At 45.1% G+C, this 26877-nt stretch overlaps 1 protein-coding gene across 1 annotated transcript; it reads right to left on the bottom strand.

Annotated features, from left to right (window-relative positions):
* Positions 1-53: 53 nt before the first annotated feature.
* Positions 54-13620, bottom strand: ecrg4a (ECRG4 augurin precursor a). Its single transcript, XM_064944051.1, has 4 exons — positions 13380-13620; positions 10868-10915; positions 10602-10771; positions 54-5293 (listed from the first exon to the last, which is right to left on the bottom strand). The coding sequence occupies exons 1-4, from the start codon at positions 13447-13449 to the stop codon at positions 5144-5146; spliced, it is 438 nt and encodes a 145-aa protein (XP_064800123.1). The 5' UTR covers positions 13450-13620; the 3' UTR covers positions 54-5143.
* Between the last annotated feature and the right edge of the window lie 13257 nt (positions 13621-26877).

Below are 26877 nucleotides of genomic sequence, written 5' to 3' on the forward strand. Positions count from 1 at the left end.
TTGGTGTTACTATTCTGGAGGTGGGGAGGTTAGTCAATAATGTGAGGCTGAGCAATGAGTCAGTCATTATTTATACTGATCCTCGACAAACAAACAATACAAACAGAACAGCAGCTGGTGTAAAGCGATAGGAAGAGAAAAGCCAGATCTGGAGCAGGAGCCGGGGGCCATTAGATTAGACTGGGGAGAAGTGTGAGAGAGGAGACAGTTTAGTTTAATACAAACGGTGTGCAGGTGTTGTTGGAAGCCCGAGGGTTTATTTGAAAACCATACCCTTACACATTGTTTTACAAGACAGAAGTACAAAAATAAAAATAGTTTGTTAAAACATAACAAAACCTAATTATAAATGAATTGTGCAGTAATCACACACAAAAAACGTGTTTTGTTTAAATGTGAGAGTTAGCATACATGGAGATTACTGTGTAGTTTGGTTCATCAGGCTGACCCCCAGTCTTCACTTGAAGTTATTGAGAGATGATGTTTTGGCAATGAAACTTTTATTTTTACAGAGTATGGTACCTCTGTATCTGACAGAATTGACTGTGAGATGTAGCAGTGGAGGTGGTAAAGGTTATTGCAGTGTCTTGTGTTATATACAGTCCTTATTATTTTAGCTGTCTACCACAACATATTGGAGTTGAAATGAAATAATGAATATGAGCTGAAAGTGCAGACGTTCAGCTTTAATTTGAGGGTGAATGGTGTAGGAATTACAGCACTGCAAATATTTGCCCCCCCTTTTAAAGGGACCAAAAGTAATTGGACAATTGGTTGTTCCATGGCTAGGTGTGTGTTGTTCCCTCATTAGTTCATTTACAAGTAAGCAGACAAAAGTTCTGGAGTTGATTTCAAGTGTGCATTTGGAATCTGTTGCTGTTAATCCTCAATATGAAGTACAAAGAGGTGTCCCTGCCAGTGAAGCAAGCCATCATTAGGCAGGAAAAATCTAAACAAACCCAACAGAGAGATAGCAAAAACCTTAGTTGTGGTCAAATCAATTATTTGGTACATTCTTAAAAAGAAAGAATGCACTGGGGAGCTCCGGGACACCAAAAGGCCCAGAAGACCACAGAAAACAACTGTGGTGGATGACAGAATAATGATTTCCCTGGTGAAGAAAAACCCCTTCACAACAGTTGGCCAGATCAGGAACACCATCCAGGAGGCAGGTGTATCTGTGTCAAAGTCAACAATCAGGAGAAGACTTCACCAGAGTAAATACAGAGGGTTTACCACAAGATGTTAACCATTGGTAAGCCTCAAAAAACAGGAAGACCAGATTAGAGCTTGCCAAAAAAAACATCTAAAACACCTGTACAGTTCTGGAACAACATCCTGTGGATAGATGAGACAAAGATCAACTTGTACCAGAATGATGGGAAGAGAAGAGTGTGGAGAAGGGAATTAACTGCTCATGATCCGAAGCATACCACCTCATCTGTGAAGCATGGAGGAGGTGGTGTTATTGCATTGGCATGTGTGGTTGCCAATGGAACTTGTTCCCTTGTATATATTGATGATGGGACTGCTGACAAAAGCAGCAGGATGAATTCTGAAGTGCTTAGGGTTATATTATCTGTTCAGATTCAGCCAAATGCTTCAAAACTCATTGGACGGTGCTTCACAGTGCAGATGGACAATGACCTGAAGCATACTGCAAAGCAACCCAATACCTTTTTAAGGCAAAGAAGTGGAATGTTCTGCAATGGCCAAGTTAATCACCTGACCTGAATCCAATTGAGCATGCATTTCACTTGCTGAACTCAAAACGCCCCAAGAATAAGCAGGAAGTGAAGACAGCTGTAGTAAAGGCCTGGCAGAGCATCACCAGGGAAGAAACCCAGCATCTGATGATGTCTATGGGTTCCAGACTTCAGGCAGTCATTGACTGCAAAGGATTTGGAACCAAGTATTAAAACTCACAATTTATTTAATTATGTTAATATGTTCAATTACTTTTGAGCCCATAAAATTGGGGGCTATGTATGAATGTTTTTTAATTCCTACACAGTTCATAATCATTTTGACAAAACCCTTAAATTACAGATGAAAGTCTACACTTAAAGCACATATTAACTGTTTCCTTTCAAATCCTTTGTGGTGGTGTACACAGCCAAAATGATGCAAATACTTATGGACCTGACTATAGATGGATCTCAGTAATTAACCTGGAATTATCCATTGAAGGGTTTAGATAAACTGTCCGAGCGGTATTCCTCTCAAAAATGTTAGAAAAAGCTGTTGCGCAGCAACTCACTGCCTTCCTGAAGGCACAGTGTATATGAAACACTTCAGTCTGGTTTTAGACCCCATTATAGCACTGAAACTGCACTTGTGAAGGTGGTAAATGACCTTTTAATGGCATCAGACCGAGGCTCTACATCTGTCCTCGTGCTCCTAGATCTTAGTGCTGCTTTTGATACCATCGATCATGACATTCTTTTGGAGAGATTGGAAACCCAAATTGGTCTACATGGACAAGTTCTGGCCTGGTTTAGATCTTAACTGTCGGAAAGATATCAGTTTGTCTCTGTGGATGTCCTCTGAAAAGTCAACTGTAAGTTCTGGTGTTTGGATTTAGGACCACTATTGTTTTCACAATATATTTTACCTCTTGGTGATGTCACTCGGAAACATAATGTTAACTTTCGCTCCTATGCGGACGATACACAGCTGTGCATTTCAATGAAACATGGTGAAGCCCAAAAATTGCCCTCCCTGGAAGCCTGTGTTTCAGACACAAGGAAGTGGATGGCGGCAAATGTTTTACTTTTAAACTCGGACAAAACAAAGATGCTTGTTTTAGATCCCAATAAACAAAGAGATCTTCTGTTGGATCTGATAATTAATATTGATGGTTGTACAGTCATCTGAAATAAAACCGTGAAGGACCTCAGCGTTACTCTGGACCCTGATCACTCTTTTGATAAAACATATCAAGACTATTTCAAGGACAGTTTTTGTTCCATCTTCGTAACATTGCAAAAATCAAACTTTTTATCAAAAAATGATGCAGAGAAGTTAATCAATGCTTTTATCACTTCTAGATTAGACACAATGCTCTACTTTCTGAATACGCGGATACAGCACTAAATAAACTTCAGTTAGTGCTAAACATGGCTGCTAGAATCTTGACTAGAACCCAAAAAATGTATCATATTATTCCAGTGCTAGACTGAGTAGTCTGGCCCAGGGGTGTGAAGGTGAACTGCCCTTGCTGTCTGCCTGGCCGGTGCCCTAATCTCCACTGGGATTCTCTGCCTCTAACCCTATTACTAAGTCCCTGGCTAACTGGTGCGCTTCCATCCCATCGCTAGGAGGGGTGCATGTCTTGAGTGGGTTGAGTCACTGACGTGATCATCTTGTCCGGGATTGGCGCCCTCCTTGGGTTTGTGCCGTGGATGTGATCTTCGTGGGCTATACTCAGCCTTGTCTCAGGGTAGTGAGTTGGTGGTTTGAAGATATCCCTCTAGTGCTGTGGGGGCTGTGCTTTGGCAAAGTGGGTGGGGTTATATCCTGCCTGGTTGGCCCTGTCCGAGGGTATCGTCGGACGGGGCCACAGTGTCTCCCAACCCCTCCTGTACCAGCCTCCAGTATTTATGGTGCAATAGTTTGTCGGGGGGCTAGGATCAGTCTGTTATGTCTGGAGTATTTCTTATCCAGTGTCCTGTGTGAATTTAAGTATCCTCCCTGTAATTCTCTCTCTCTCCCTCTCCTCCCAGAGGTCCTGAGCCCTGGGACCATGCCGCAGGACGACCTGGCCTGATGACTCCTTGCTGTCCCCAATCCACCTGGTCGTGTTGCTGCTCCCCCAACTGTTTCAACCCTGACCTGTTCACTGGATGTGCTCCCTTGTCCCGGACCTGCTGTCTTCGACTCTCTCTGTACCGCACCTGCTGTCTCTAACTCTGAATGCTCAGCTATGAAAAGCCAACTGACATTTACTCCTGAGATGCTGATCTGTTGCACCCTCTACATCCACTGTGATTATTATTATTATTTGACCCTGCTGGTCATCTATGAACGTTTGAACATCTTGGCCATTTACTGTTATAATCTCAACCAGCACAGCCAAAAGAGGACTGGCCACCCCTCAGAGCCTGGTTCCTCTCTAGGTTTCTTCCTAGGTTCCTGCCTTTCTAGGGAGTTTTTCCTAGCCACCATGCTTCTACACCTGCATTACTTGCTGTTTGCTGTTTTAGGCTGAGTTTCTGTACAGCACTTTGTGACATCGGCTGATGTAAAAAGGGCTTTATAAATACGTTTGATTGAATTTGATTGAGTATTTGTAGATAAAAGTGCATGTTTTGCGTACGTTAATGTTGTAAATATACAAGTTCTAGAGTTTCTTAAACAAAGGTGCAAATGGAGCCAGGTAATTAGAGGAGGAGGCTAGTCTTGCAAATGTATTTTGTATGATGAGTAATTTGTGTGGAAAGGAGGCATATGTGCTGGCCCAGACAATATTACAGTAAATAAGATATGGTAAATGAAGCTACGATATAGTATAGAGTAAGGAAGCAAGCCTGATGAACCAAACCACTAATACCAACAGATTTCACCACTTTGCTGCAGACAAACTGAAAATGACGTTTCCAGGACAACTGTTAATCAATTATAACTCAGAGGAATCTAGTGGATATGACTTGCTCCATTTCATTCCCAACAATTGAGATTCTGGCTATTTTTTTGAACCACATTTCTTATCCTTACTAGTGAATAAAATAAAGTTAGAGTTTTTTTTACATTTAAAGATCATTTGTTTATCTGGAACCATTCAGAAAATGTGTCCATGCCTGAGTTGGCTTCGTTAATTAGTGAATACAAATTATTGTGTGATAAAATCTACTTGGTATCCTCAGCAAAGAGAATGGGAAGTACTGTAGAAGACACAGAAGCAAGGTCATTGATATAGATTAGGAATAACAAAGGTCCCATTATCCAACCCTGTGGCACGCAGGGTTGATGGACACCCAGAAATGTTTGTCGAGGTGTTGTCTAACGGACAGTAAACTGTCTACAAAGAAAGAAAAGAAGCTGCACACTGTATGAGGGAGAAATAGAGAGGGGGTGAGAAGTAGTGAAGGAAGACAGAGGTTCGTCTTGCGTTTTGAGAGAGGGAGTGAGACAGCATGTTGAGTTAGTAGTAGTCGTAGTTGACGTCAGCTCCGTGACGGTGTGCCCCTCTGTCTCTGGGTCCAATGGGAGAGTTCTCGTCATAATGGTGCTGGCGACCCTGATCGCTGGACCGCGCGTGGTCCATCCAGTAGGACAGGTCCGCCTCCAGTCTCTGGGGGGGGAAACACGACCACAACCTCTCAACTTTAGCCCAACTCAAAAGATCTGAAACATTGGAAATGTGCAAAAAATATTGTAACATTTCCATTCCACTCATTAGAGAGCAGGGTTATGCAATCAACTTGTTGCTCATACCCATCAGATCCTTTCAGATCTACTTGATTGCTTAGCGGGTAAGGGAGTAGGAGCTAGGGTGTAAGGGAGTAGGAGCTAGGGGGTAAGGGGGTAGGAGCTAGGATCTAGGGGGTAAGGAGATAGGGGGTAAGGGACTATGGGTTTGATTTGCTAGTCAGCAGATGTTTTGGAGATGACTAGAACAGGACAGCTGCTATGCATAGAGTATAGACCAACATGGTTTAAAATGCAGAGGCTGTCGGATCCAACAGCAAGAGAGGCCGGTTCAGGCAACAGGAAATCACACATACCCAGGAAGTCATTAAAGCAGTCCTACTGATTGACCTACAGGAGCTGTCAACTGTCTACTGGGGAGCTGTCAACTGTCTACAGGAGCTGTCAGCTGTCTACAGGAGCTGTCAACTGTCTACAGGAGCTGTCAGCTGTCTACAGGAGCTGTCAACTGGAGCTGTCAGCTGTCTACAGGAGCTGTCAACAGGAGCTGTCAATTGTCTACAGGAGCTGTCAACTGTCTACGGGAGCTGTCAACTGTCTACGGGAGCTGTCAACTGTCTACGGGAGCTGTCAACTGTCTACGGGAGCTGTCAACTGTCTGCAGGAGCTGTCAACTGGAGCTGTCAGCTGTCTACAGGAGCTGTCAACTGTCTACGGGAGCTGTCAACTGTCTACGGGAGCTGTCAACTGTCTACGGGAGCTGTCAACTGTCTACGGGAGCTGTCAACTGTCTGCAGGAGCTGTCAACAGGAGCTGTCAGCTGTCTACAGGAGCTGTCAACTGTCTACAGGAGCTGTCAACAGGAGCTGTCAACAGGAGCTGTCAACTGTCTACAGGAGCTGTCAACTGTCTACGGGAGCTGTCAACTGTCTACGGGAGCTGTCAACTGTCTACGGGAGCTGTCAACTGTCTACGGGAGCTGTCAACTGTCTGCAGGAGCTGTCAACTGACAACAGGAGCTGTCAACTGTCTGCAGGAGCTGTCAACTGTCTACTGGGGAGCTGTCAACTGTCTACAGGAGCTGTCAACAGGAGCTGTCAACTGTCTACAGGAGATGTCAACTGTCTACGGGAGCTGTCAACTGTCTGCAGAAGCTGTCCACAGGAGCTGTCAACTGTCTACAGGAGCTGTCAACTGTCTACGGGAGCTGTCAACTGTCTACTGGGGAGCTGTCAACTGTCTACAGGAGCTGTCAACAGGAGCTGTCAATTGTCTACAGGAGCTGTCAACTGTCTACAGGAGATGTCAACTGTCTACGGGAGCTGTCCACAGGAGCTGTCAACTGTCTACAGGAGCTGTCAACTGTCTACAGGAGCTGTCAACTGTCTACAGGAGCTGTCAACTGTCTACAGGAGCTGTCAACTGTCTGCAGAAGCTGTCCACAGGAGCTGTCAACTGTCTACAGGAGCTGTCAACTGTCTACAGGAGCTGTCAACAGGAGCTGTCAACTGTCTACAGGAGCTGTCAACTGTCTATAGGAGCTGTCAACTGTCTACAGGAGCTGTCAACTGTCTACAGGAGCTGTCAACAGGAGCTGTCAACTGTCTACAGGAGCTGTCAACAGGAGCTGTCAACTGTCTACAGGAGCTGTCAACTGTCAACAGGAGCTGTCAACAGGAGCTGTCAACTGTCTACAGGAGCTGTCAACTGTCTACAGGAGCTGTCAACTGTCTACAGGAGCTGTCAACTGTCTACAGGAGCTGTCAACTGTCTACAGGATCTGTCAACTGTCTACAGGAGCTGTCAACTGTCTACAAAACTGAGGAGCAAACAACTTTCTCCTTCCTTTACTTTATTCATAACCTCTACTTCTCAATACCTCTCTCTCTCGGTCTGTCTCTCTGTTTCGTCTCCCCCACTCTCTGTCATTCTTTCTGACTTGTTTTTGCCAAAGATTTTCTCCCTGGTCCTGGTGTTTCTAAAGATCTCCATTGGAATCATTGATCTGGAAGAAACATAGCTAGAGAGGGAAAAAAGCTTGAAAGTGTTTACGTGCGTGTGTGTATTCAAGGTGTGTCAGGCCCAGTGATGTTCATAGTGGTGGAGAATAATTATCTTCTTTGAATAGTCTCTAGGTCCCACTGTGACAGAAACATCCATCTGCTTTTATCTAGTCTGATAACGACAACAAATTTGCCTGGGCATTATCCCTCCCTCCCTCCCTCCCTCCCTCCCTCCCTCCCTCCCACCCTCCCTCCCTCCCTCCCTCCCTCCCACCCTCCCTCCCACCCTCCCTCCCTCCCTCCCTCCCTCCCTCCCTCCCACCCTCCCTCCCTCCCTCCCTCCCTCCCTCCCTCCCACCCTCCCACCCTCCCTCCCTCCCTCCCTCCCCCCCCCCCTCCCTCCCTCCCTCCCTCCCTCCCCCCTCCCCCCTCCCTCCCTCCCTCCCTCCCTCCCTCCCTCCCTCCCTCCCACCCTCCCTCCCTCCCTCCCTCCCTCCCTCCCTCCCTCCACCCTCCCACCCCCCTCCCTCCCACCCTCCCTCCCTCCCTCCCACCCTCCCTCCCTCCCACCCACCCTCCCTCCCTCCCTCCCTCCCACCCACCCTCCCTCCCACCCTCCCTCCCACCCACCCTCCCTCCCTCCCTCCCACCCTCCCTCCCTCCCACCCACCCGCCCTTTTTTATGTTTTGTATAGCTTGTCATGTCTGCTCCCGCTCTTCCCTCCTCCTGGCGCTTGAGGGCGCCAGGTTGCCCTGCATCACGCACTCCTGCCATCCATCACGCACTCCTGCCATCCATCACGCACTCCTGCCCTGCATCACGCACTCCTGCCATCCGTCACGCACTCCTGCCATCCGTCACGCACTCCTGCCCTGCATCACGCACTCCTGCCATCCGTCACGCACTCCTGCCACCCGTCACGCACTCCTGCCATCCGTCACGCACTCCTGCCATCCGTCACGCACTCCTGCCCTGCGTCACGCACTCCTGCCATCCGTCACGCACTCCTGCCCTGCATCACGCACTCCTGCCATCCGTCACGCACTCCTGCCATCCGTCACGCACTCCTGCCCTGCATCACGCACTCCTGCCATCCGTCACGCACTCCTGCCACCCGTCACGCACTCCTGCCATCCGTCACGCACTCCTGCCCTGCATCACGCACTCCTGCCATCCATCACGCACTCCTGCCATCCATCACGCACTCCTGCCATCCATCACGCACTCCGCCATCCATCACGCACTCCTGCCATCCATCACGCACTCCTGCCATCCATCACGCACTCCTGCCCTGCATCACGCACTCCTGCCATCCGTCACGCACTCCTGCCATCCGTCACGCACTCCTGCCATCCGTCACGCACTCCTGCCCTGCGTCACGCACTCCTGCCATCCGTCACGCACTCCTGCCACCCGCACGCACTCCTGCCCTGCGTCACGCACTCCTGCCATCCGTCACGCACTCCTGCCATCCGTCACGCACTCCTGCCATCCGTCACGCACTCCTGCCACCCGTCACGCACTCCTGCCACCCGTCACGCACTCCTGCCCTGCATCACGCACTCCTGCCATCCGTCACGCACTCCTGCCACCCGTCACGCACTCCTGCCCTTAATCATGCACTCCTGCCATCCATCACGCACTCCTGCCATCCGTCACGCACTCCTGCCCTGCATCACGCACTCCTGCCATCCATCACGCACTCCTGCCATCCGTCACGCACTCCTGCCATCCGTCACGCACTCCTGCCATCCGTCACGCACTCCTGCCATCCGTCACGCACTCCTGCCATCCGTCACGCACTCCTGCCATCCGTCACGCACTCCTGCCATCCGTCACGCACTCCTGCCATCCGTCACGCACTCCTGCCATCCGTCACGCACTCCTGCCCTGCGTCACGCACTCCTGCCCTGCGTCACGCACTCCTGCCATCCGTCACGCACTCCTGCCATCCGTCACGCACTCCTGCCATCCGTCACGCACTCCTGCCATCCGTCACGCACTCCTGCCATCCGTCACGCACTCCTGCCATCCATCACGCACTCCTGCCATCCATCACGCACTCCTGCCTTCCCTCGTCACACGCATCAGCGTTATTGGACTCACATGGACTCACTTATCACCTGTTCATTTCCTCCCCGATATTTGTCAGTTCCCAGCTCTGTTCCCCCGCTGCTGCATTGTATTGTTTTTGTCTTTAATATTAGTTTGCTGATGCTGTTCCTGTCTCTTTCTATGTCCGTCTTTATTAAATGTTTTACTACCCGTACCTTCGCCTCTCCAGCGTCATCTCATGTGACGTAGCTATGTAGTTTGTGTTTGCAGTGTTGCCTAGTTGTTGAACGTGTTCCATTGCACAGGTCGTTCATTTACTGCACAGACCTGTACCTTAAGAGACAATTTGCACCTTAGAAATGATTTGCACTGACTAACCAAACATCCAACCCTCTTGCTCACACACACACACACACACACACACACACACACACACACACACACACACACACACACACACACACACACACACACACACACACACACACACACACACACACACACACACACAGTAGTAGAGTCAATAGAATAGAATAGAACAGCACTGTTGCCTGTGTGTGTAAGTACAGTCCATTATTACTATGCTACCTCTTCTACTACTTGTCATTGATTAATATACTGCATTGTTGAGGGCGTAGGCACATAGGCACTTTGCTGGGCCTTCATTACCAGCGGTAAACCGTGTATGAGATGAATAGATTTGACTTAGTACACTGGCATTTTGCCATAATATGAGTTTTTCTCACACAGTTACTTTAGATCTTAGTGCTTTGTATAATGTCTGTTCTCCCCCATGAAGCTGTGGGTGGCTACTAATGTGTTGTGCAGTGGACTGTTTCTCATAGGCCTATTCTTCTACGGATCGTAGTACTGTTTACCCTATCCCATATCTGGGGCCAGGAGTTTTTACAACCTTGTGACCTAATCATATAATATATGCAATACTATGATAATGGCCCATAGTAGGGTTAGGTCACAGTGTCAGATTAAACTCAAGGCCTTACCCCATTCCGTGACCCCTCTCTTTGCTGTTTCAGGGGGATGGAATATGCAAAAAAAACACATTCCCATTTCACACAGGTACACACTTGTAAATGTGTGGAATATGGTAAATGTAAGCACCTGCCAAATGATTATTATTATTTATTATTCAACCCTCTTGGCCCGCTCACCGTCTCATCGAAGCCCATGTACATGAACTGCATGATCCACTGCTGCACATCTGGCCTGCTGCGGTCCCAAATGTTCCTCTTGGGCCGCCGTAGCTTGGCCAGGAACTCTTTGGCCTTGGCGGGAGCAACAGCCACCCTGTACTTAGGTGAAGCGCTACCGTCACCCACCACTGGGGGGAGGCAGAGAGGAGACTTGTAATGGCAGTAGAATGTAAAGTAGGTGCAGTGTTAAATGTGTGTATGTAAAAACTATCTGTGAATATTACCATCTCTTTTCTTCAGGATCTTGTGAAGGCTGCTCTCACTGGAAACATCTGATAAAGAGAGTCAATAGAACACTTAGTGGGGTTAATGTGGGTTAATGTTTAGCCTAGAATCTCTTTAGCAAGGGAGAGGAGACTACTGTAGTGTAAGTCCATTGTGATTATAAAGTTAGATTGTGGTGTGATAAATCCCAGCTCATTCAGTAGAGGCTTAGCACACATACACACGCGCACACACACACACAAACAGCCAGAAGTGGAGCACATGGATGAGGTTATAGGAAATGGTTTGCAGGAGTCTAAGTTGCAAATGAGCAATTTCCCCACTAAACTTTTTTTCAATCTGCCGACAGTAGTAGTCTGTCTAGAGAGGAGGAGGGGTGTTTGCTATTTGCTGCCTCACATTTACATGAATGATGAATGAGACTTTCCACTAAGAGATCTGCCTGGTCTGCTTTCTTTCCCTATCTCGCTCTCCCTCTTTCTCTCTTCTTCCCTGTCTAGGCAACCCGTCTCGCTCATGAAAATGGTGGTAAAGAGATAGCTAGAAAAGCCTTTTGAGGTGAAAGGGATTCATGGTATTTCCATGACCAGCTAGTTTTCAGTGACACATTAAGTCCATTGTCACTTGTCTCCCATTTTAGAATATACAGAGTCTTCAGAAAGTATTCACTCACTAACTTTTTCCATATTTTGTTGTGTTACAGCCTGAATTTAATATGGATTACATTTAGACTTTGTTCCACTGATCTACACACAAGGTCCCACAATGCCAAAGTGGAATTTAGTTTTTAGAATTTTTAGAAATTAATACAAAATGTCTTCAGTCAATAAGTATTCACACCCTTTGTTATGGCAAGCCTAAATACAGTCAGGAGTAAAAATGTGCTTAACAAGTCACAGAAGTGGACTCACTGTGTGCAATAATTGTGGTTAACATGATTTTTAAATTACTATCCCATCTCAGTACCCCACACATATAATTATCTGTAAGGTCCCTCAGTCGAGCTGTGAATGAAGACCAGGGAGGTTTTCAATACCTCGCAAAGAAGAACACCTATTAGATAACAAAAAAAAGCAGACACTGAATATCCCTTTGAGCATGGTGTTAATTACGCTTTGGATGGTGTATCAATACACCCAGTCACTACAAAATACATGCGTCCTTCCTAACTCAGTTCAAAATACAGGCGTCCTTCATAACTCAGTTCAAAATACAGGCGTCCTTCCTAACTCAGTTCAAAATACAGGCGTCCTTCCTAACTCAGTTCAAAATACAGGCGTCCTTCCTAACTCAGTTCCGGGAGGGGAAGGAAACAGCTCTGGGATTTCACCACGAGGCCAATGTTGATTTTAAAACAGTTACAGAGTTCGATGGCTATGATATGAGAAAATTGAGGATGGATCAACCTTGTAGTTACTCCACAATACTAACCTAAATGACAGAGTGAAAAGAAGGAAGTCTGTACAGAATAAAAACATTCAAAAACATGCATCCTGTTTGCAACAAGGCACTGAAGTAAAACTGCAAAGAATTACACTTTTTATCCTGAATACAAAGCATTATGTTTTGGGCAAATCCAACACAGCACGTTACTGAGTACCACTCTTCATATGTCCAAGCATGGCGGTGGCTGCATCATGTTATGAGTATGCTCCTCATCGGCAAGGACTAGGGAGTTTGTTTAAGATAAAAAATAAATGGAATAGAGCCAAACACAGGCAAAATCCTAGAGGAAGACCTGGTTCAGTCTGCTTTCCAACAGACACTGGGAGACAAATTCACCTTTCAGCAGGAAAGTTTATTCCCCACTGGGTCAAACAACTGCAAAGACAAAGAAATGTTTACACAAGCACCTATATTTATACCCTCCTACTAGGAGGAGTCAACTCCTTGCACATCTAGACAGCCAATCCATCTCTGCTGCTAAGTCAGGAAATGAATTGGTTCCTCTCATTGGTGTAGTCATGGTCCTGCCTCCTATATGTGTGTCATAGGAATGTTCCTTCCCACTTCATCTGACCTGAACTGACCTGGATGAATTCCTCCCAACTACACTGGCTGTCCTACACTATCAGTGACTAGAACCACACTGTTGCCCTTTGCCTGCCCCCCCGCCGCCCCCCCAGGAGACATGAGATTTAACAACACCATGTTTTAACATGTAAACTAGCTAGATTCCACAACCACACAAGAGAAAGAAATGCATTATGCAAAAATAACTCACCTTAGATAATTCAAATACCCAATAAAACTTCATAAAACATGCCATCAACCTTCAAACTTGAAGTTCTTAAATAACTATATGAATAAACAATTCAGTGCTTCAGATGTTGCTTCAGAATCTTTGTTAATCTAAGTTTGGTTCCATATGGGTGAAATCAAATTATCTAGCATAGTATGAGGTTTGGTGGGACAGAGTGATAGATGGGAGGAGATGGAGACAGAAAGATTGTTGAAAGAAAGGAGCTTGAGAGAGAGGTAGACAGGAAGAGAAAGCGAGAGTTACCTCACCTGCGAGGGCCAGCAATGTGAGCAGAGCGGTGAGCCCTACCAACCTCAGATAAAGCCGCTGAGAAGCCATGGTGTCCCCTTCGCTCTCGCGTTCTGACCCGTCTAATGGCAACACACACCACAAACACACAGATACAGGGGGCGCAGTTGGGGCCGCGAGCCAAACGTTCCGATCGGAAACTGGCCCGTAGTGGCTTAATGTCGTTTATCCCAAAATCCAACCCACAGAAACAGGCCTGACTGAAGGAGTGTTTTTTCTTCTAATGGAATGTTAATGTGTGCCTGGGGTTCTTTTCCATCCAGTAAGTACAGCAGCAGCAGTGAGAGAGGAATTTTAACCGTATAGCTGCTGTTCTCCCTATACAGTGTATACCAAAGGTGAACTTGCAAACTTGAGCCAACGATAAACCTCTGAATTATTACCACCCAATTAAGTCGACTGAATTAACTTTGCTGAGAGTGTCAAAATGGAGGCTGTAGTGGTGGAATGAGTAAGTGCACCCAGCAGTGTGAAAAGAGAGAGAGAGAGAATATCAGCATAAAGAACTAGCTATGCAACATGGAGATCTATGGATAAACCACTTCTCCAACCTTTTTGGACAAGAGCAGAAGCCTATACATGATAGAGTGTGCAAAGCTGTCATCAAGGCAAATGGTGGCTATTTGAAGAATCTCAAATAAAATATATTTTGATTTGTTTAACACTTTTTGGTTACTACATGATTCTATATGTGTTATTTCATAGTTTTGATGTCTTCACTATTATTCTATAATGTATAAAATAGTAAAAATAAAGAAAAACCCTTGAATGAGTAGTTCTTCTAAAACATTTGACGGATCAATAACGCATCTTAGAATCAGCTATTAAAGACTACCAGAAACCCTTGGATTCTCCAATTACATTGACTGAACGACAGGACAAAACACAAACTGTCCAACCCAAAAAGCCCTGTGGTGTTGATGGTATCCTAAATGAAATTTAAAATATATACAGACCACAAATTCAACTTGGATATACTCAAACTCTTCAATATTATCCTCAGCTCTGGCATCTTGCTCAATATTTGGATCCAAGGTCTGATCACCCCAATCCAGAAAAGTCGAGACAAATTTGACTCAAATAATTACTGCAGGATCTGTGTCAAATGTAAAATCCTCTACAGTATCATCAACAGCAGACTCCAACATTTCCTCAGTGAAAACAATGTCCTGAGCAAATGTCAAATTGTCTTCTTACTAAAATACTGTAAAACAGACCACCATCTTGCAGAATCTAACTGACAAACAAACCAAAACCAAAGCAAAGTCTTCTCATGCTTTATTGATTTCAAAAAAGTATTTGACTCAATTTTGCGGAGGGCCTGCTGTATAAACTGATGGAAAGCGGTGTTGGGGAGGAAACCTACGACATTATGAAATCTAAACAAACAATACGTGTGCAATCAGAATTGGCAATAAAAACACAGATTTCTTCCCGAACGGTGTGGGTTCTACAGGAATGCATCTTGAACCCCACCCTATTCAACATTTCTATCAATGATTTGGCTAGAGCACTAGAACATTCTGCAGCACCCGGCCTCACCCTACTAGACTGAAATCAAGTGTCTACCGTCTAATGTCTACTGTTTGCAGATGATCTGATGCTTCTGTCACCAACCAAGGAGGGCCTACAGCAGCATCTAAATCTTCCTTACAAGATTCTGTCAGACCTGGGCCAGTAAATCTCAGTCAAACAAAAGTAATGGTGTTCCAAAAAAAGTTCCAGTTGCCAGGACAACAAATACAAATTCTATCTCGACACCGATGCCCTGGAGCACACAAGTAATTATACCTACCTTGGCCTAAACATCAACACCACCATCACGTCTAGTCCCGCTCCCTGGCGCTCGACGTCACCGGTCTACTAAGCACTGGTCCTGGCAACCCATCTTTACGCACACCTGTGTCTCATCACCAGCCACACCTGGACTTCATTCATTCCTGATTACTTACCCTTCATATAGCACTATTTTGTTATCAGTTATCAGGTAAACAATGTTTTGTAATTCTATGAATCTTACCCAGTTGATTACCCAAATCTTAAATGCCCAGATAAATCTACCCTGATTGATTTGATATTGACAAATGTTCCACATAAATATTCTGCGGTTGCTGTTTTTTGTAATGATTTAAGTGACCATTGTGCTCTTGTTGCTGTTAGAAATACTAAGGTTCCTAAGACAAACCCATGTTTTATACGTAAGAGAAGTTTGAAGTGTTTTAATGAGCAGGCTTTCTTTCAAGATTTGTTTTATTTTGACTGGAGCAAGATTGAGCTTATCCCTGATGTGGAAACTGCCTAGAAATTCTTTCATTATGGATTTTTCCAAATAGTAAACAAACATGCCTCATTCTGCAGGTTCAGGGTTAAAGGGCGGGATAATCCATGGTTTTCTTCTGAGCTGTCTTGTATTATTCATGACCGTAATCTAGCCTGGGCTAAAGCAAGGAAATCAGGTTCTGATGCTGATTGGCTTATTTGTAGGCAGTTACGAAACAAGTCTTTTCTTCTCATGAAGGCCAAGTCTGAATATTTTATGTCTGTTACCACTGATAACCAGAATGACCCTGGAAAGTTTTGGAAGGCTATTAAGTCTATGTCTGGTAACAGTAATGTTAATGAATTACCGTCATGTGTTTTGAAGGACTCTGTTGCCGTATATGACAACACTGAAATGCTGAATTGTTTCAATGAGCACTTTGTATCATCTTGTAGGCTGTTTGATTCAGTGTCCTCTATCTCTGTACAACCCTGTGTGGATGAACCAGTGAGAGCTGGTCAAACTTTGAGCTTTTTGCCATTCTCAGTGCAGGTGGTACATAAAGCCCTTAAATCCTTAGATCAGAGAAAGCCTGCAGCTCCTGATCTTTTGGAACCCTGTTTCTTAAATCTGGCAGCTGATTTCATAGCTGAACCACTTACATATCTGTTCAATCTAACCCTGGAATGTAATGAAATCCTGAAAATCTGGAAATCAGCATTTGTTCTACCACTTTTAAAAGGGGGAGATCCAACTCTTTGAAATAATTATAGGCCAATCTCAAAGCTGTCACCCTGGTGAAAATACTTGAAACCCTTGTGAGTGAACAGCTAAAAGAGTTTTATCAATGTACCAGTCGGGCTTCAGGAAGAAGCATAGCACAATTACAGCAGCCATGAAGGTTTTAAATGATAACACTGAAGCCCTTGACAAAAAACAGCACTCTGTCTCACTTTTTATTTATTTATCTCTCTTTTGATACAGTTGATCATGCTATACTAAAGGCAGAGATTGTCGAGTGTAACTATCTGTCTGATAGAACTCAATTTGATGGGCTTATGTCTGTTGGTCTTTAATGGTGTGCCCCAAGGCTCTGTATTTGGTCCTCTCTTCTTCACTATTTATATAAATAATTTAGACAGAAATGTCCAAAATGCGCAACTTCATTTTTATGCTGATGTTACTGTTATTTACTGTTGTGCCTCGTCTCTTACAAATGCTTTCCAGGACTTGCAAACTGCTTTTTATACTGTTCAACATACCTTGTGTCAATTGAAGCTTATCCTCAATACTGACAAAACTAAACTAATGGTGTTTTCTAAAGCAAGAAATAGACCTCTGAACCTTTCACCTATTGGGATTTTATTTGAGGAATAAGGCCTGTTTTTCTTTTGAAGCCAGAAGGAGGCGAGTATCAGCTACATTTATGCCTTTACTAGACTATGGGGATATTTTATATATGAATGCTTCCGCTCAGTGTTTGAGATCAATTGAAACCCTTTACCATGGCACTTTGGGATTTATTTTAAACTGCAAAACCCTTATGCACCACTGCACTTTGTATACCAGGGTTGGCTGGCCTTCTCTCTAGTCACTCGTAGGCTCAGTCACTGGTATACTTTTATTTACAAAGCCATTTTGGGTTTACTACCTTTTTATTTGGGCATTTTGATTGTTCAGAAATGTGGTGGGTACTCTCTTCGTTCGCTGGACTTTATCCTGCTAATTGTTCCAAATGTCCGAACTGAATTTGGTAAAAGGGCTTTCATGTACTCTGCGCCATAGTCTTGGAATGCCTGACAAAATACTTTTAAACTGGAAGAACTTGTCCAGATTGGTATTTTTAAATCACTGATGAATGATCAGATCTGACCTGTCAATGTTTTTAATTTGCTGTTTTTGATTTAGCTATACACTTGTGAATTCTATTGTTTTTACTAGATTACTTGTAGTTTTTCATGTTGTTTGTCTGTAAATTTTGTAATGACTTGGTGCTGCCTATCTTTGCCAGGACGCTCTTGACAAAGAGCCCTTCCTGGTTAAATAAAGGTTAAAATAAAAAGGTCAAGTTGAAGTCAGAAGTTTACATACATACAAGTTTACATACACCTTAGCCAAATACATTTAAACTCAGTTTTTCACAATTCCTGACTGTCGGTCAGAGCCGCCGGTCAGCCAGGAGCTGCCAGAGCCGCCCGTCACGTCAGTCAGGAGCTGCCAGGAGCCGTCCGTCAGTCAGGAGCTGCCAGAGCCGTACGTCAGCCAGGAGCTGCCAGAGCCGCCGGTCAGCCAGGAGCTGCCAGAGCCGCCCGTCAGTCAGGAGCTGCCAGAGCCGTACGTCTGTCAGGAGCTGCCAGAGCCGTACGTCTGTCAGGAGCTGCCAGAGCCGCCCGTCAGCCAGGAGCTGCCAGAGCCGCCCGTCAGCCAGGAGCTGCCAGAGCCGTCCGTCAGCCAGGAGCTGCCAGAGCCGTCCGTCAGTCAGGAGCTGCCAGAGCCGCCCGTCAGCCAGGAGCTGCCAGAGCCGCCCGTCAGCCAGGAGCTGCCATAGCCGTCCGTCAGCCAGGAGCTGCCAGATCCGTCCATCAGCCAGGAGCTGCCAGAGCCGTCCGTCAGTCAGGAGCTGCCAGAGCAGTCCGTCAGCCAGGAGCTGCCAGAGCCGCCCGTCAGCCAGGAGCTGCCATAGCCGTCCGTCAGCCAGGAGCTGCCAGAGCTGTCCGTCAGCCAGGAGCTGCCAGAGCCGTCCGTCAGTCAGGAGCTGCCAGAGCCATCCGTCAGTCAGGAGCTGCCAGAGCCGCCAGTCAGCCAGGAGCTGCCGGAATCGCCTTTCACTCCGGAGCTGCCGCAGTCTCCCGTTCGTCCGGTGCTGCCGGAATCTCCCGTCCATTTGGGAATCATTGCTCGGGTCCCCAGTCCGAGGTCGGCGGCGAGGGTTGCTGCTCGAAAAAGGCCACGGAGGTGGTTGAGGAGGCGGGCAAAAAATATGGTGGAGTGGGGTCCACGTCCCGCACCAGAGCCGCCACTGCGGACAGACACCCACCCAGACCCTCCCCTATAGGTTCAGGTTTTGCGGCCGGAGTCCGTACCTTTGGGGGGGGGGGTTGAGGAGGGCGGGCAAAAAATATGGTACTGTCACGTTCTGACCTTAGTGCTTTTGTTATGTCTTTGTTTTAGTATGGTCAGGGCGTGAATTGGGTGGGTTGTCTATGTTAGTTTTTCTATGATTTGCTATTTCTGTTTGGCCTGGTATGGTTCTCAATCAGAGGCAGCTGTCAACCGTTGTCACTGATTGAGAGCCATATTTAGGTAGCCTGTTTTCGATTGTGTTTCGTGGGTGATTGTTTTCTATCTTTGTGTATGTTACCAGGCAGGACTGTTTCGTTTCGTGTAATTCTCGTTTATCGTTTTGTTGTTTTGCTCGAGTATTCGTTTTCATTAAAAGGCATAATGAATACTTACCACGCTGCACCTTGGTCCTCCTCTCTTTCTCCCACAGCCGAACGTTACACTGACATTTAATCCATTTAATTCCCTGTCTTCGGTTAGTTAGGATCACCACTTTATTTTAAGAATGTGAAATGTCAGAATAATAGTAGAGTTTTATTTCAGCTTTTATTTCTTTCATCACATCTCAGAGGGTCAGAAGTTTACATACATTCAATTACTATTTGGTAGCATTGTCTTTTAAATTGTTTAACTTTGGTCAAAGGTTTCGGGTAGCCTTCCACAAGCTTCCCACATTAAGTTGGGTGAATTTTGGCCAACAGGTTTGTAGGCCTCCTTGCTCGCACTGGCTTTTTCAGTTCTGACCACAAATGTTCTATAGAATTGAGGTCAGGGCTTTGTGATGGCCGCTCCAATACCTTGACTTTGTTGTCCTTAGGCCATTTTGCCACAAATTTGGAAGTATGCTTGGGGTCATTGTCCATTTGGAAAACCCATTTGCAACCAAGCTTTAACTTCCTGACTGACGTCTTGAGATGTTGCTTCCATATATCAACATAATTTTCCGTTCTCATGATGCCATCTATTTTGTGAAGTGCACCAGTCCCTCCTGCAGCAAAGCACCCCGACAGCATGATGCTGCCACCCCGTGCTTCACGGTTGGGATGGTGTTCTTCGGCTCGCAAGCGCCCCCCTTTTTCCTCCAAACATAACGATGGTCATTATGGCCAAATAGTTATATTTTTGTTACATCAGACCAGAGGACATTTCTCCCAAAAGCACCATCTTTGTCCCCACTTGCAGTCGCAAACCGTAGTCTGGCTTTTGTATAGCAGTTTTGGAGCAGTGGCTTTTTCCTTGCTGAGTGGCCTTTCAGGTTATGCTGATATCGGACTCGTTTTACTGTGGATATGATACTTTTGTACCTGTTTCCTCCAGCATCTTCACAAGGTCCCTTGCTGTTGTTCTGGGATTGATTTGCACTTTTTGCACCAAAGTACGTTCATCTCTAGGAGACAGAACGTGTCTCCTTCCTGAGCGGTATGACGGCTGCGTGGTCCCATGGTGTTTATACTTGCGTATTATTGCTTGTACAGATGAACGTGGTTCCTTCAGGCGATTGGAATTTGCTCCCAAGGATGAACCAGACTTCGGTCTTCAAATTTTTTTCTGAAGTTCCTAAAGCCATGACATCATTTTCTGGAATTGTCCAAGCTGTTTAAAGGCACAGTCAACTTAGTGTATGTACATTTCTGACCCACTGGATTTGTGATACAGGGAATTATAAGTGAAATAATCTGTCTGTAAACAATTGTTGGAAACATGACTTGTGTCATGCAGAAAGTAGATGTCCTAACCGACTTGCTAAAACTATAGTTTGTTAACAAGACATTTGTGGACTGGTTGAAAAACGAGTTTTAATGACTCCAACATAAGTGTATGTAAACATCCGACTGCAGCTGTAGTGTTGGTTATGTTTCCTTTTCAGATTTTTCTCTTGTTTTGTATCATTCTATGTTCATTAATGTTAAACTCACTAACTGCACCAGCTCCCTGACTCCCTGCATTTACGTTACAACTACAGGTAACTTCCACAACAATCTGAGAGACAAGAAGGGCCTTCTAAGCCATCAAAAGGAACATAACATTTGGCATCCCAATTAGGATCTAGATTAAAAAATATATCCAATCAGTTTTGAACCCATTGCCCTCTATGGTTGTGAAGTCTCACCAACCATGAATTCACAAAATGGGACAAACACCCTATTGAGACTTTGAATGTAGAATTCTACACACATATACTCAAAGTACAATGCAAAATCCAAAATAATTCGTGCAGAGCAGAATTAGGACTATACCCACTAATTATAAAATACAGAAAAGAGCCGTTAAACTCAACCACTACAACCACCATAAGGAAAGCAATGCCGAAACCTTCCATCACAAAGCCTTAACCTGCAGATTAACCGAGTCAAGAGTCCCCTCAGCCAGCTGGTTCTGGGGCTCTGTTTACAAATACAAATAGATGCCAGAGGCCCAGGACAGCAACACAAATTATGGGGGGAAAAAGAGAACCTCTTAACACATAGGAAAAAAATCAACCAAAAAACAGAGCAAGTTGGAACGCTACCTTGTTCTAAACAGAGCAAGTTGGAGCGCTACCTTGTTCTAAACAGAACAGGTTGGAACGCTACCTTGTTCTACACAGAGCAAGTTGGAACGCTACCTTGTTCTAAACAGAGCAAGTTGGAGCGCTACCTTGTTCTAAACAGAACAGGTTGGAGCGCTACCTTGTTCTAAACAGAGCAAGTTGGAACGCTGCCTTGTTCTAAACAGAGCAAGTTGGAACGCTACCTTGTTCTAAACAGAACAGGTTGGAACGCTGCCTTGTCCTAAACAGAGCAAGTTGGAACGCTACCTTGTTCTAAACAGAGCAAGTTGGAACGCTACCTTGTTCTAAACAGAGCAAGTTGGAGCGCTACCTTGTTCTAAACAGAGCAAGTTGGAGCGCTACCTTGTTCTAAACAGAGCAAGTTGGAGCGCTACCTTGTTCTAAACAGAGCAAGTTGGAACGCTACCTTGTTCTAAACAGAGCAAGTTGGAACGCTACCTTGTTCTAAACAGAGCAAGTTGGAGCGCTACCTTGTTCTAAACAGAGCAAGTTGGAGCGCTACCTTGTTCTAAACAGAGCAAGTTGGAACGCTGCCTTGTTCTAAACAGAGCAAGTTGGAGCGCTACCTTGTTCTAAACAGAGCAAGTTGGAGCGCTACCTTGTTCTAAACAGAGCAAGTTGGAGCACTACCTTGTTCTAAACAGAGCAAGTTGGAACGCTGCCTTGTTCTAAACAGAGCAAGTTGGAACGCTACCTTGTTCTAAACAGAACAGGTTGGAACGCTGCCTTGTTCTAAACATAGCAAGTTGGAACGCTACCTTGTTCTAAACATAGCAAGTTGGAACGCTACCTTGTTCTAAACAGAGCAAGTTGGAGCGCTACCTTGTTCTAAACAGAGCAAGTTGGAGCGCTACCTTGTTCTAAACAGAGCAAGTTGGAGCGCTACCTTGTTCTAAGCAGAGCAAGTTGGAACGCTACCTTGTTCTAAACAGAGCAAGTTGGAGCGCTACCTTGTTCTAAACAGAGCAAGTTGGAGCGCTACCTTGTTCTAAACAGAGCAAGTTGGAACGCTGCCTTGTTCTAAACAGAGCAAGTTGGAACGCTGCCTTGTTCTAAACAGAGCAAGTTGGAGCGCTACCTTGTTCTAAACAGAGCAAGTTGGAGCGCTACCTTGTTCTAAACAGAGCAAGTTGGAGCACTACCTTGTTCTAAACAGAGCAAGTTGGAACGCTGCCTTGTTCTAAACAGAGCAAGTTGGAACGCTACCTTGTTCTAAACAGAACAGGTTGGAACGCTGCCTTGTTCTAAACAGAGCAAGTTGGAACGCTACCTTGTTCTAAACATAGCAAGTTGGAACGCTACCTTGTTCTAAACAGAGCAAGTTGGAGCGCTACCTTGTTCTAAACAGAGCAAGTTGGAGCGCTACCTTGTTCTAAACAGAGTAAGTTGGAGCGCTACCTTGTTCTAAGCAGAGCAAGTTGGAACGCTACATTGTTCTAAACAGAGCAAGTTGGAGCGCTACCTTGTTCTAAACAGAGCAAGTTGGAACGCTACCTTGTTCTAAACAGAGCAAGTTGGAACGCTACCTTGTTCTAAACAGAGCAAGTTGGAGCGCTACCTTGTTCTAAACAGAGCAAGTTGGAGCGCTACCTTGTTCTAAACAGAGCAAGTTGGAACGCTGTCTTGTTCTAAACAGAGCAAGTTGGAACGCTACCTTGTTCTAAACAGAGCAAGTTGGAGCGCTACCTTGTTCTAAACAGAGCAAGTTGGAGCGCTACCTTGTTCTAAACAGAGCAAGTTGGAACGCTACCTTGTTCTAAACAGAGCAAGTTGGAGCGCTACCTTGTTCTAAACAGAGCAAGTTGGAGCGCTACCTTGTTCTAAACAGAGCAAGTTGGAGCGCTACCTTGTTCTAAACAGAGCAAGTTGGAACAAGCTACCTTGTTCTAAACAGAGCAAGTTGGAGCGCTACCTTGTTCTAAACAGAGCAAGTTGGAACGCTACCTTGTTCTAAACAGAGCAAGTTGGAACGCTACCTTGTTCTAAACAGAGCAAGTTGGAGCGCTACCTTGTTCTAAACAGAGCAAGTTGGAGCGCTACCTTGTTCTAAACAGAGCAAGTTGGAGCGCTACCTTGTTCTAAACAGAGCAAGTTGGAGCGCTACCTTGTTCTAAACAGAGCAAGTTGGAGCGCTACCTTGTTCTAAACAGAGCAAGTTGGAGCGCTACCTTGTTCTAAACAGAGCAAGTTGGAACGCTACCTTGTTCTAAACAGAGCAAGTTGGAGCGCTACCTTGTTCTAAACAGAGCAAGTTGGAACGCTACCTTGTTCTAAACAGAGCAAGTTGGAACGCTACCTTGTTCTAAACAGAGCAAGTTGGAGCGCTACCTTGTTCTAAACAGAGCAAGTTGGAACTCTACCTTGTTAAAACAGAGCAAGTTGGAGCGCTACCTTGTTCTAAACAGAGCAAGTTGGAGCGCTACCTTGTTCTAAACAGAGAGTACACAGTGCAGAATACCTGACCACTGTGACTGACCCAAAACGAAGAAAAGCCTGGACTCTGTACAGACTCTGTGAGCATAGCCTTGCTATTGAGAGAAGTTACAGTATTTACAGTCGTTTTATTAATGGATGCAGGCTTCTTAGTAACCGGAATAAGCAATTTCATAAATGTGTCAAGTTCAGTGTCTTGTTACTCCTCATGACACACCACAAACCAGCAAATATTCTTTACATCATCAACATATGAATCAGTAAAAAAACGTATTGTATGACCTCTTATACACTATACAGTCGTGGCCAAAAGTTTTGAGAATGACACAAATATTAATTTCCACAAAGTTTGCTGCTTCAGTGTCTTTAGATATTTTTGTCAGATGTTACTATGTAATACTGAATATTAATTACAAGCATTTCATAAGTGTCAAAGGCTTTTATTGACAATTACATGAAGTTGATGCAAAGAGTCAATATTTGCAGTGTTGACCCTTCTTTTTCAAGACCTCTGCAATCCACCCTGGCATGCTGTCAATTAACTTCTGGGCCACATCCTGACTGATGGCAGCCCATTCTTGCATAATCAATGCTTGGAATTTGTGTGGTTTTGTTTGTCCACACGCCTCTTGAGGATTGACCACAAGTTCTCAATGGGATTAAGGTTTGGAGAGTTTCCTGGCCATGGACCCAAAATATTGATGTTTTGTTCTCCGAGTCACTTAGTTATCACTTTTGCCTTATGGCAAGGTGTTCCATCATGCTGGAAAAGACATTGTTCGTCACCAAACTGTTCCTGGATGGTTGGGAGAAGTTGCTCCCAGAGGATGTGTTGGTACACCATTCTTTATTCATGGCTGTGTTCTTAGGCAAAATTGTGAGTCCACTCCCTTTGCTGAGAAGCAACCCCACACATGAATGGTTTCAGGATGCTTTACTGTTGGCATGACACAGGACTGATGGTAGCACTCACCTTGTCTTCTCCGGACAAGATTTTTCCGGATGCCCCAAACAATTGGAAAGGGGATTCATCAGAGAAAATGACTTTACCCCAGTCCTCAGCAGTCCAATCCCTGTACCTTTTGCAGAATATCAGTCTGTCCCTGATGTTTTTCCTGGAGAGAAGTGGCTTCTTTTCTGCCCTTCTTGACACCAGGCCATTCTCCAAAAGTCTTCGCCTCACTGTGCATGCAGATGCACTCACACCTGCCTGCTGCCATTCCTGAGTAACCTCAGTACTGGTGATGTCCCGATCCCCCAGCTGAATCAACTTTAGGAGACGGTCCTGTCGCTTGCTGGACTTTCTTGGGCGCCCTGAAGCCTTCTTCACAACAATTGAACCACTCTCCTTGAAGTTCTTGATGATCTGATAAATGGTTGATTTAGGTGCAATCTTACTGGCAGCAATATCCTTGCCTGTGAAACCCTTTTTGTGCAAAGCAATGATGACGGCACGTGTTTCCTTATAGGTAACCATGGTTGACAGAGGAAGAACAATGATTCCAAGCACCACCCTCCTTTTGAAGCTTCCAGTCTGTTATTCGAACTCAATCCGCATGACAGAGTGACATCTCCAGCCTTGTCCACGTCAACACTCACACCTGTGTTAACGAGAGAATCACTGACATGATGTCAGCTGGTCCTTTTGTGGCAGGGCTGAAATGCAGTGGACATGTTTTTTGGGATTCAATTCATTTGCATGGCAAAGATTACTTGCAATTAATTGCAATTTATCTGATCACTATTCATTACATTCTGGAGCATATGCAAATTGCCATCATACAAACTGAGGCAGCAGACTTTTGTGAAAATTAATATTTGTATCATTCTCAAAACTTTTGGCCACGATTGTATACCCAGCCTTTGGAACTTTTTTCCTAGATCTGGCTACTATATTGTGTGCAATCCCAGCCACAAAATGTGTAACCTGCTGACACAAGAGAAGGTCAACCAATGTAAATATAATCTATATTTATCTGCCTATATTTCCCCATTATTCATACATTCTACTATTTGCATAATGTCACTTATGTAACATTTATCCGCTAATAACATAAATGTAAATGTTGTGAAACTTTTTATCTGTGTAATGTTTGTTATTGTCTGGTTGTTTTTGTCATTGTTTTTATTTGATTTGTGTTATTCTCTTAACTATTTAACCGTGTAATGCTTACTGTTAATGTCTGGTTGTTTTTTGTTTTAGTTATTTCACTTCCTTTGCAATGTAAACACATTTCCCATGCCAATAAAGCCATTGAATTGAATTAACCCTTACGTATAAAAAATTACTTGTTACTATGTTTAACAACCGAGAAAACCCCTTAAAATATATTTTTTCAACTTGAAATTTGATGACTTTTCCTAGAGTGACATCCACATTAGAAAAAGTGAAACATCGCCTTTGTTCATATTTCCATGAAAGCTGTACGCCACCAGGCTACAAAGATTGTCTTAGGGTCATTTTTGACCCGGCAGTTATAAAATCATTTACACACCACAAAAACCACAAAGACACACAATAAGAAATTGCGATTGTGTGCTACTGATTGCACTCAGCCAGCAGCTCCTGAAGAGGAAGATCACCATGGTTGGCGCAGTTAGAAAGAACAAGCCTGAGCTCCCCCTGCACTCCTCACAACAAGGGGGAGAGAGGCCTTCTACAAGCCTGAGCTCTCCCCTGCACTCCTCACAACAAGGGGGAGAGAGGCCTTCTACAAGCCTGAGCTCTCCCCTGCACTCCTCACAACAAGGGGGAGAGAGGCCTTCTACAAGCCTGAGCTCTCCCCTGCACTCCTCACAACAAGGGGGAGAGAGGCCTTCTACAAGCCTGAGCTCTCCCCTGCACTCCTCACAACAAGGGGGAGAGAGGCCTTCTCATCAAAGTTTGCCTTCACCCCACCACCCTGGTTTCTTACCTCCCAAAGAGGAACAAGAGTGTGGTCCTCCTGAGCACACTGCACAAAACAGCTGAGATCAGTGATTGTGAGGACAGGATGCCAGCCATCATCCTGGACTACAACCACAACATAGTATTTTGTGGACAAGGTGATTGGAACTACCTTTTTATTTGGGCATTTTGATTGTTCAGAAATGTGGTGGGTACTCTCTTCGTTCGCTGGACTTTATCCTGCTAATTGTTCCAAATGTCCGA

This window comes from Oncorhynchus masou, chromosome 29 (genome assembly GCF_036934945.1).
Source record: "Oncorhynchus masou masou isolate Uvic2021 chromosome 29, UVic_Omas_1.1, whole genome shotgun sequence".
NCBI classification, from domain to species: domain Eukaryota; kingdom Metazoa; phylum Chordata; class Actinopteri; order Salmoniformes; family Salmonidae; genus Oncorhynchus; species Oncorhynchus masou.